The sequence below is a fragment of the Chiloscyllium punctatum genome, unplaced genomic scaffold (genome assembly GCF_047496795.1).
Source record: "Chiloscyllium punctatum isolate Juve2018m unplaced genomic scaffold, sChiPun1.3 scaffold_746, whole genome shotgun sequence".
NCBI classification, from domain to species: Eukaryota; Metazoa; Chordata; class Chondrichthyes; order Orectolobiformes; family Hemiscylliidae; genus Chiloscyllium; species Chiloscyllium punctatum.
Window position 1 is genome coordinate 65,511 of NW_027310480.1, and position 9,928 is coordinate 75,438.

At 60.2% G+C, this 9,928-nt stretch overlaps 1 protein-coding gene across 1 annotated transcript in view; it reads right to left on the reverse strand.

The window, feature by feature from the left end:
• LOC140473845 (sarcoplasmic/endoplasmic reticulum calcium ATPase 1-like) overlaps window positions 1–5,756 on the reverse strand; it is a gene marked incomplete at both ends in the record, with an annotated part of 19,265 nt that extends 13,509 nt beyond the window's left edge. The window contains 2 exons of the mRNA XM_072567641.1: window positions 3,401–3,503; window positions 5,668–5,756. Coding sequence (XP_072423742.1) covers window positions 3,401–3,503; window positions 5,668–5,756 — 192 coding nt within the window. The remainder of the gene's footprint in view (window positions 1–3,400; window positions 3,504–5,667) is intronic.
• Window positions 5,757–9,928: the final 4,172 nt, after the last annotated feature.

Sequence of the window (9,928 nt, forward strand, 5' to 3'; positions counted from 1 at the left end):
CCCCCCCGGGGATTCCCTGTAAATACTGACACACTCCCCCCTCCCCCCGGGGATTCCCTGTAAATACTGACACACTCCCCCCTCCCCCCCCGGGGATTCCCTGTAAATACTGACACACTCCCCCCTCCCCACGGGATTCCCTGTAAATACTGACACACTCCCCCCTCCCCCCGGGGATTCCTTGGAAATACTGACACACTCCCCCCTGCCCCCAGGGATTCCCTGTAAATACTGACACACTCCCCCCTCCCCCCCAGGGATTCCCTGTAAATACTGACACACTCCCCCCTCCCCCCGGGGATTCCCTGTAAATACTGACACACTCCCCCCTACACCCCACCGGGGATTCCCTGTAAATACTGACACACTCCCCCCTACACCCCACCGGGGATTCCCTGTAAATACTGACACACTCCCCCTCCCCCCCCCGGGGATTCCTTGGAAATACTGACACACTCCCCCCTGCCCCCAGGGATTCCCCGTAAATACTGCCACACTCCCCCCTCCCCCCAGGGATTCCCTGTAAATACTGACACACTCCCCCTCCCCCCCGGGGATTCCTTGGAAATACTGACACACTCCCCCCTCCCTCCGGGGATTCCCTGTAAATACTGACACACTCCCCCCTGCCCCCAGGGATTCCCTGTAAATACTGACACACTCCCCCTCCCCCCCTCCCCGGGGATTCCCTGTAAATACTGACACACTCCCCCCTCCCCCCGGGGATTCCCTGGAAATACTGACACACTCCCCCCTCCCCCCCGGGGATTCCCTGGAAATACTGACACACTCCCCCTCCCCCAGGGGATTCCCTGTAAATACTGACACACTCCCCCCTCCCCCGGGGATTCCCTGTAAATACTGACACACTCCCCCCTCCCCCCGGGGATTCCCTGTAAATACTGACACACTCCCCCCTCCCCCCCCCCCGGGGATTCCCTGTAAATACTGACACACTCCCCCCTCCCCCCGGGGATTCCCTGTAAATACTGACACACTCCCCCCTCCCCCCCACCGGGGATTCCCTGTAAATACTGACACACTCCCCCCTCCCCTCCCCCCGGGGATTCCCTGTAAATACTGACACACTCCCCCCTCCCCCCGGGGATTCCCTGTAAATACTGACACACTCCCCCCTCCCCCCGGGGATTCCCTGTAAATACTGACACACTCCCCCCTCCCCCCGGGGATTCCCTGTAAATACTGACACACTCCCCCCTCCCGGGGATTCCCTGTAAATACTGACACACTCCCCCCTCCCCCCCCCCCCGGGGATTCCCTGTAAATACTGACACACTCCCCCCTCCCCCCGGGGATTCCCTGTAAATACTGACACACTCCCCCCCCCCCCCGGGGATTCCCTGTAAATACTGACACACTCCCCCCTCCCCCCCCCCCGGGGATTCCCTGTAAATACTGACACACTCCCCCCTCCCCCCACGGGGATTCCCTGTAAATACTGACACACTCCCCCCCCCCCCCCTGGGGATTCCCTGTAAATACTGACACACTCCCCCCTCCCCCCGGGGATTCCCTGTAAATACTGACACACTCCCCCCTCCCCCCCCCCAGGGATTCCCTGTAAATACTGACACACTCCCCCCTCCCCCCGGGGATTCCCTGTAAATACTGACACACTCCCCCCTCCCCCCTCCCGGGGATTCCCTGTAAATACTGACACACTCCCCCCTCCCCCCGGGGATTCCCTGTAAATACTGACACACTCCCCCCTCCCCCCGGGGATTCCCTGTAAATACTGACACACTCTCCCCTCCCCCCGGGGATCCCCTGTAAATACTGACATACTCCCCTCTCCACCCCCGGGGATTCCCTGTAAATACTGACACACTCCCCCCTCCCCCCACGGGGATTCCCTGTAAATACTGACACACTCCCCCCTCCCCCCTCCCCGGGGATTCCCTGTAAATACTGACACACTCCCCCCCCCCCCCCCCCCGGGGATTCCCTGTAAATACTGACACACTCCCCCCTCCCCCCCCCGGGGATTCCCTGTAAATACTGACACACTTTCCCCCCCCCTCCCCCCGGGGATTCCCTGTAAATACTGACACACTCCTCCCTCCCCCCCGGGGATTCCCTGTAAATACTGACACACTCCCCCCTCCCTCCCCCCCGGGGATTCCCTGTAAATACTGTCACACTCCCCCCTTCCCCTGGGGATTCCCTGTAAATACTGACACACTCCCCCCTCCCCCCGGGGATTCCCTGTAAATACTGACACACTCCCCCCTCCCCCTGGGGATTCCCTGTAAATACTGACACACTCCCCCCTCCCCCCGGGGATTCCCTGTAAATACTGACACACTCCCCCCCGTCCCTCCGGGGATTCCCTGTAAATACTGACACACTCCCCCCTCCCCACCGGGGATTCCCTGTAAATACTGACACACTCCCCCCGTCCCTCCGGGGATTCCCTGTAAATACTGACACACTCCCCCCTCCCCCTGGGGATTCCCTGTAAATACTGACACACTCCCCCCTCCCCCCGGGGATTCCCTGTAAATACTGACACACTCCCCCCCCCTCCCCCCCGGGGATTCCCTGTAAATACTGACACACTCCCCCCTCCCCACCGGGGATTCCCTGTAAATACTGACACACTCCCCCCGTCCCTCCGGGGATTCCCTGTAATTACTGACACACTCACCCCTCCCCCCGGGGATTCCCTGTAAATACTGACACACTCCCCCCGTCCCTCCGGGGATTCCCTGTAAATACTGACACACTCCCCCCCCCTCCCCCCCGGGGATTCCCTGTAAATACTGACACACTCCCCCCTCCCCCCCGGGGATTCCCTGTAAATACTGACACACTCCCCCCTCCCCCCCGGGGATTCCCTGTAATTACTGACACACTCACCCCTCCCCCCGGGGATTCCCTGTAAATACTGACACACTCCCCCCTCCCCCCGGGGATTCCCTGTAAATACTGACACACTCACCCCTCCCCCCGGGGATTCCCTGTAGATACTGACACACTTCCCCCTCCCCCCCGGGGATTCCCTGTAAATACTGACACACTCCCCCCTCACCGCCCCCCCCCCCCGGGGATTCCCTGTAAATACTGACACGATCCCCCTCCCCCCTCGGGGATTCCCTGTAAATACTGACACACTCCCCCCTCCCCCCGGGGATTCCCTGTAAATACTGACACACTCCCCCCCCCCCCCGGGGATTCCCTGTAAATACTGACACACTCCCCCCCCCCCACCCCCCGGGGATTCCCTGTAAATACTGACACACTCCCCCCGTCCCTCCGGGGATTCCCTGTAAATACTGACACACTCCCCCCTCCCCCCGGGGATTCCCTGTAAATAATGACACACTCCCCCCCCCACCCCTGACTCACCCCCCCCCCCCCACAATGTGAGCACACGCACCTCATTGAAATCTAGCGACGAATCATTGCAGAGAGCGCAGATTGTAGCAAGTTCAACCAGCCCATCGTACTGTCCACATTTAATCGTTTTCTCACTCTTCTGACTGTGTGTCAGAGAAAACATGGTTAACATTAAACACTCGGCACTGACCCTCCGACAGTGTGGGGCTCCCTCAGCACTGACCCTCCGACAGTGCCCACTCCCTCAGCACTGACCCTCCGACAGTGTGGGGCTCCCTCGGCACTGACCCTCCCACAGTGCGGGGCTCCCTCAGCACTGACCCTCCCACAGTGCGGGGCTCCCTCAGCGCTGACCCTCCCACAGTGCAGGGCTCCCTCAGCACTGACCCTCCCACAGTGCGGGGATCCCTCAGCACTGACCCTCCCTCAGTGCGGGGCTCCCTCAGCACTGACCCTCCCACTGTGCGGGGCTCCCTCAGCACTGACCCTCCACAGTGTGGGGCTCCCTCAGCACTGACCCTCCCTCAGTGCGGGGCTCCCTCAGCACTGACCCTCCCACAGTGCGGGGCTCCCTCAGCACTGACCCTCCCACAGTGTGGGGCTCCCTCAGCCCTGACCCTCCCTCAGTGCGGGGCTCCCTCAGCCCTGACCCTCCCTCAGTGCGGGTCTCCCTCAGCACTGACCCTCCCTCAGTGCGGGGCTCCATCAGCACTGACCCTCCCACAGTGCAGGTCTCCCTCAGCACTGACACTCCCAGAGTGCGGGGCTCCCTCAGCGCTGACCCTCAGACAGTGCGGAGCTCCCTCAGCACTGACACTCCCAGAGTGCGGGGCTCCCTCAGCACTGACCCTCCCACAGTGTGGGACTCCCTCAGCGCTGACCCTCCCACAGTGTGGGGCTCCCTCAGCGCTGACCCTCAGACAGTGTGGGACTCCCTCAGCGCTGACCCTCCCACAGTGTGGGGCTCCCTGAGCGCTGACACTCAGACAGTGTGGGACTCCCTCAGCGCTGACCCTCCCACAGTGTGGGACTCCCTGAGCACTGATCCTCGCACAGTGTGGGGCTCCCTCAGCACTGACCCTCCCACAGTGCAGGTCTCCCTCAGCACTGACACTCCCAGAGTGCGGGGCTCCATCAGCACTGACCCTCCCACAGTGCAGGTCTCCCTCAGCACTGACACTCCCAGAGTGCGGGGCTCCCTCAGCACTGACACTCCCAGTGTGCGGGGCTCCCTCAGCACTGACACTCCCAGTGTGCGGGGCTCCCTCAGCACTGACCCTCCCACAGTGTGGGGCTCCCTCAGCGCTGACACTCAGACAGTGTGGGACTCCCTCAGCGCTGACCCTCAGACAGTGCGGAGCTCCCTCAGCACTGACCCTCCCACAGTGCGGGTCTCCCTCAGCACTGACACTCCCAGAGTGCGGGGCTCCCTCAGCACTGACCCTCCCACAGTGTGCGGCTCCCTCAGCGCTGACCCTCCCACAGTGTGGGGCTCCCTCAGCGCTGACCCTCAGACAGTGTGGGGCTCCTTCAGCGCTGACACTCAGACAGTGTGGGACTCCCTCAGCGCTGACCCTCCCACAGTGTGGGGCTCCCTCAGCGCTGACCCTCAGACAGTGTGGGGCTCCCTCAGCGCTGACACTCAGACAGTGTGGGACTCCCTCAGCGCTGACCCTCCCACAGTGTGGGACTCCCTGAGCACTGACCCTCGCACAGTGTGGGGCTCCCTCAGCACTGACCCTCCCACAGTGCCCACTCCCTCAGCACTGACCCTCCGACAGTGTGGGGCTCCCTCGGCACTGACCCTCCCACAGTGCGGGGCTCCCTCAGCACTGACCCTCCCACAGTGTGGGGCTCCCTCAGCACTGACCCTCCCACAGTGTGGGGCTCCCTTAGCACTGACCCTCCCTCAGTGTGGGGCTCCCTCGGTGCTGACCCTCCCACAGTGCGGAGCTCTCTCCGCACTGACCCACCCACAGTGTGGGGCTCCCTCAGCACGGAGCCTCCCACAGTGTGGGGCTCCCTCAGCGCTGACTCTCCCACAGTGTGGGGCTCCCTCAGCACTGACCCTCCCACAGTGCGGGGCTCCCTCAGCACTGACCCTCCCACAGTGCGGGGCTCCCTCAGCGCTGACCCTCAGACAGTGCGGAGCTCCCACTGTTCTTTCAGAGCTGACCATCCACCAACCACCACCCCCTGACCCACCCCAACCCGACTCTTTGCAGACCCCGCCCTGCTTGGTGAGACGTGCTGGGTATCTCTGGTTCGGATCACCAGCGAGGGAGCAGTATGGAGCAGTATACTCACACATCTCCCTCTGGGGCGTAGGTCGAGCCCGTGATGGAGAACTCGTTCAGAGTGCAGACATCTCCCTCCACCTTGTCGAGCACAAACATCTGCAAAGGCACACACACAATCAGCAGCAGGAAGGCTCTCACATGGGACAATTTCCAAAAACCAATCCACCCTAACCTGTACATCCCTGGACACTACGGGACAATTTCCCCAAACCAATCCCACCCTAACCTGCACATCCCTGGGCACTACGGGACAACTTCCCAAAACCAATCCACCCTAACCTGCACATCCCTGGGCACTACGGGACAATTTCCCCAAACCAATCCCACCCTAACCTGCACATCCCTGGGCACTACGGGACAATTTCCCCACGGCCAATCCCACCCTAACCTGCACATCCCGAGGCACTACGGGACAATTTCCCCACGGCCAATCCCACCCTAACCTGTACATCCCTGGGCACTACGGGACAATTTCCCCACGGCCAATCCCACCCTAACCTGCACATCCCTGGGCACTACGGGACAATTTCCCCAAACCAATCCCACCCTAACCTGCACATCCCTGGGCACTACAGGACAATTTCCCAAAACCAATCCACCCTAACCTGCACATCCCTGGGCACTACGGGACAATTTCCCCAAACCAATCCCACCCTAACCTGCACATCCCTGGGCACTACGGGACAACTTCCCAAAACCAATCCACCCTAACCTGCACATCCCTGGGCACTACGGGACAACTTCCCAAAACCAATCCCACCCTAACCTGCACATCCCTGGGCACTACGGGACAACTTCCCAAAACCAACCCACCCTAACCTGCACATCCCTGGGCACTACGGGACAATTTCCCAAAACCAATCCCACCCTAACCTGCACATCCCTGGGCACTACGGGACAATTTCCCAAAACCAATCCCACCCTAACCTGCACATCCCTGGGCACTACGGGACAATTTCCCAAAACCAATCCCACCCTAACCTGCACATCCCTGGACACTACGGGACAATTTCCCTAAACCAATCCACCCTAACCTGCACATCCCTGGGCACTACGGGACAATTTCCCAAAACCAATCCACCCTAACCGGCACATCCCTGGGCACTACGGGACAATTTCCCCACGGCCGATCCACCCTAACCTGTACATCCCTGGGCACTACGGGACAATTTCCCAAAACCAATTCACCCTAACCTGTACATCCCTGGGCACTACGGGACAATTTCCCCACGGCCAATCCCACCCTAACCTGCACATCCCTGGGTACTACGGGACAATTTCCCCACGGCCAATCCACCCTAACCTGCACATCCCTGGGCACTACGGGACAATTTCCCCACGGCCAATCCCACCCTAACCTGCACATCCCTGGGCACTACGGGACAATTTCCCCACGGCCAATCCACCCTAACCTGCACATCCCTGGGCACTACGGGACAATTTCCCCACGGCCAATCCCACCCTAACCTGTACATCCCTGGGCACTACGGGACAATTTCCCCACGGCCAATCCCACCCTAACCTGTACATCCCTGGGCACTACGGGACAATTTCCCCATGGCCAATCCCACCCTAACCTGCACATCCCTGGGCACTACGGGACAATTTCCCAAAACCAATCCCAACCTAACCTGCACATCCCTGGGCACTACGGGACAATTTCCCAAAACCAATCCACCCTAACCTGCACATCCCTGGGCACTACGGGACAATTTCCCAAAACCAATCCACCCTAACCTGCACATCCCTGGGCACTACGGGACAATTTCCCAAAACCAATCCACCCTAACCGGCACATCCCTGGGCACTACGGGACAATTTCCCCACGGCCAATCCACCCTAACCTGCACATCCCTGGGCACTACGGGACAAATTCCCAAAACCAATTCACCCTAACCTGTAGATCCCTGGGCACTACGGGACAATTTCCCAAAACCAATTCACCCTAACCTGTACATCCCTGGGCACTACGGGACAATTTCCCCACGGCCAATCCCACCCTAACCTGCACATCCCTGGGTACTACGGGACAATTTCCCCACGGCCAATCCACCCTAACCTGCACATCCCTGGGCACTACGGGACAATTTCCCCACGGCCAATCCCACCCTAACCTGCACATCCCTGGGCACTACGGGACAATTTCCCAAAACCAATCCCACCCTAACCTGCACATCCCTGGGCACTACGGGACAATTTCCCAAAACCAATCCACCCTAACCTGCACATCCCTGGGCACTACGGGACAATTTCCCAAAACCAATCCACCCTAACCGGCACATCCCTGGGCACTACGGGACAATTTCCCCACGGCCAATCCACCCTAACCTGCACATCCCTGGGCACTACGGGACAATTTCCCAAAACCAATGCACCCTAACCTGTAGATCCCTGGGGACTACGGGACAATTTCCCAAAACCAATTCACCCTAACCTGTACATCCCTGGGCACTACGGGACAATTTCCCCACGGCCGATCCACCCTAACCTGTACATCCCTGGGCACTACGGGACAATTTCCCCACGGCCGATCCACCCTAACCTGTACATCCCTGGGCACTATGGGACAATTTCCCCACGGCCGATCCCACCCTAACCTGCACATCCCTGGGCACTACAGGACAATTTCCCCACAGCCGATCCACCCAAACCTGCACATCCCTGGGCACTACGGGACAATTTCCCCACGGCCGATCCCACCCTAACCTGCACATCCCTGGGCACTACGGGACAATTTCCCCACTGCCAATCCCACCCTAACCTGCACATCCCTGGGCACTATGGGACAATTTCCCCACGGCCAATCCACCCTAACCTACACATCCCTGGGTACTACGGGACAATTTCCCCACGGCCAATCCCACCCTAACCTGTACATCCCTGGGCACTATGGGACAATTTCCCCATGGCCAATCCCACCCTAACCTGTACATCCCTGGGCACTACGGGACAATTTCTCCACGGCTGATCCACCCTAACCTGTACATCCCTGGGCACTACGGGACAATTTCCCCAACGGCCGATCCACCCTAACCTGCACATCCCTGGGCACTACGGGACAATTTCTCCACTGCCGACCCACCCTAACCTGCACATCCATGGGCACTACGGGACAATTTCCCCACGGCCAATCCACCCTAACCTGCACATCCCTGGGCACTATGGGACAATTTCCCCACGGCCAATCCACCCTAACCTGCACATCCATGGGCACTACGGGACAATTTCCCCACGGCCAATCCACCCTAACCTGCACATCCCTGGGCACTACGGGACAATTTCCCCACGGCCGATCCCACCCTAACCTGCACATCCCTGGGCACTATGGGACAATTTCCCCACGGCCGATCCCACCCTAACCTGTACATCCCTGGGCACTACGGGACAATTTCCCCACGGCCGATCCACCCTAACCTGCACATCCCTGGGCACTACGGGACAATTTCTCCACGGCCGATCCACCCTAACCCGCACATCCCTGGGCACTACGGGACAATTTCCCCACGGCCAATCCCACCCTAACCTGTACATTCCTGGGCACTACGGGACAATTTCCCCACGGCCAATCCCACCCTAACCTGTACATCCCTGGGCACTACGGGACAATTTCCCCACGGCCAATCCCACCCTAACCTGTACATCCCTGGGCACTACGGGACAATTTCCCCACGGCTGATCCACCCTAACCTGTACATCCCTGGGCACTACGGGACAATTTCCCCATGGCCAATCCCACCCTAACCTGCACATCCCTGGGCACTACGGGACAATTTCCCCACGGCTGATCCACCCTAACCTGTACATCCCTGGGCACTACGGGACAATTTCCCCACGGCCGATCCACCCTAACCCGCACATCCCTGGGCACTATGGGACAATTTCCCCACGGCCAATCCACCCTAACCTGTACATCCCTGGGCACTACGGGACAATTTCCCCATGGCCAATCCCACCCTAACCCGCACATCCCTGGGCACTATGGGACAATTTCCCCACGGCCAATCCCAGCCCTACCTGGACATCCTCCACGGCCCGATCTCACGGCCTAACCTGCACATCTTTGGACTGTGGGAGGAAAGTGGAGCACCTGGAGGAATCCCATGCAGACACTGGGGGGGGGGAGAATGGGCAAACTCCACACAGAGAGTGTCTGCCGAGGGGGGGGGGGTGGGGGGGGGGGATCTCGAACCTGGGTCCCTGGCGCCATGGGGCTGCAGTGTTAACCACTGAGCCACCCTGCTGCTGGCCACTAAGTGGTCCTGAATGTG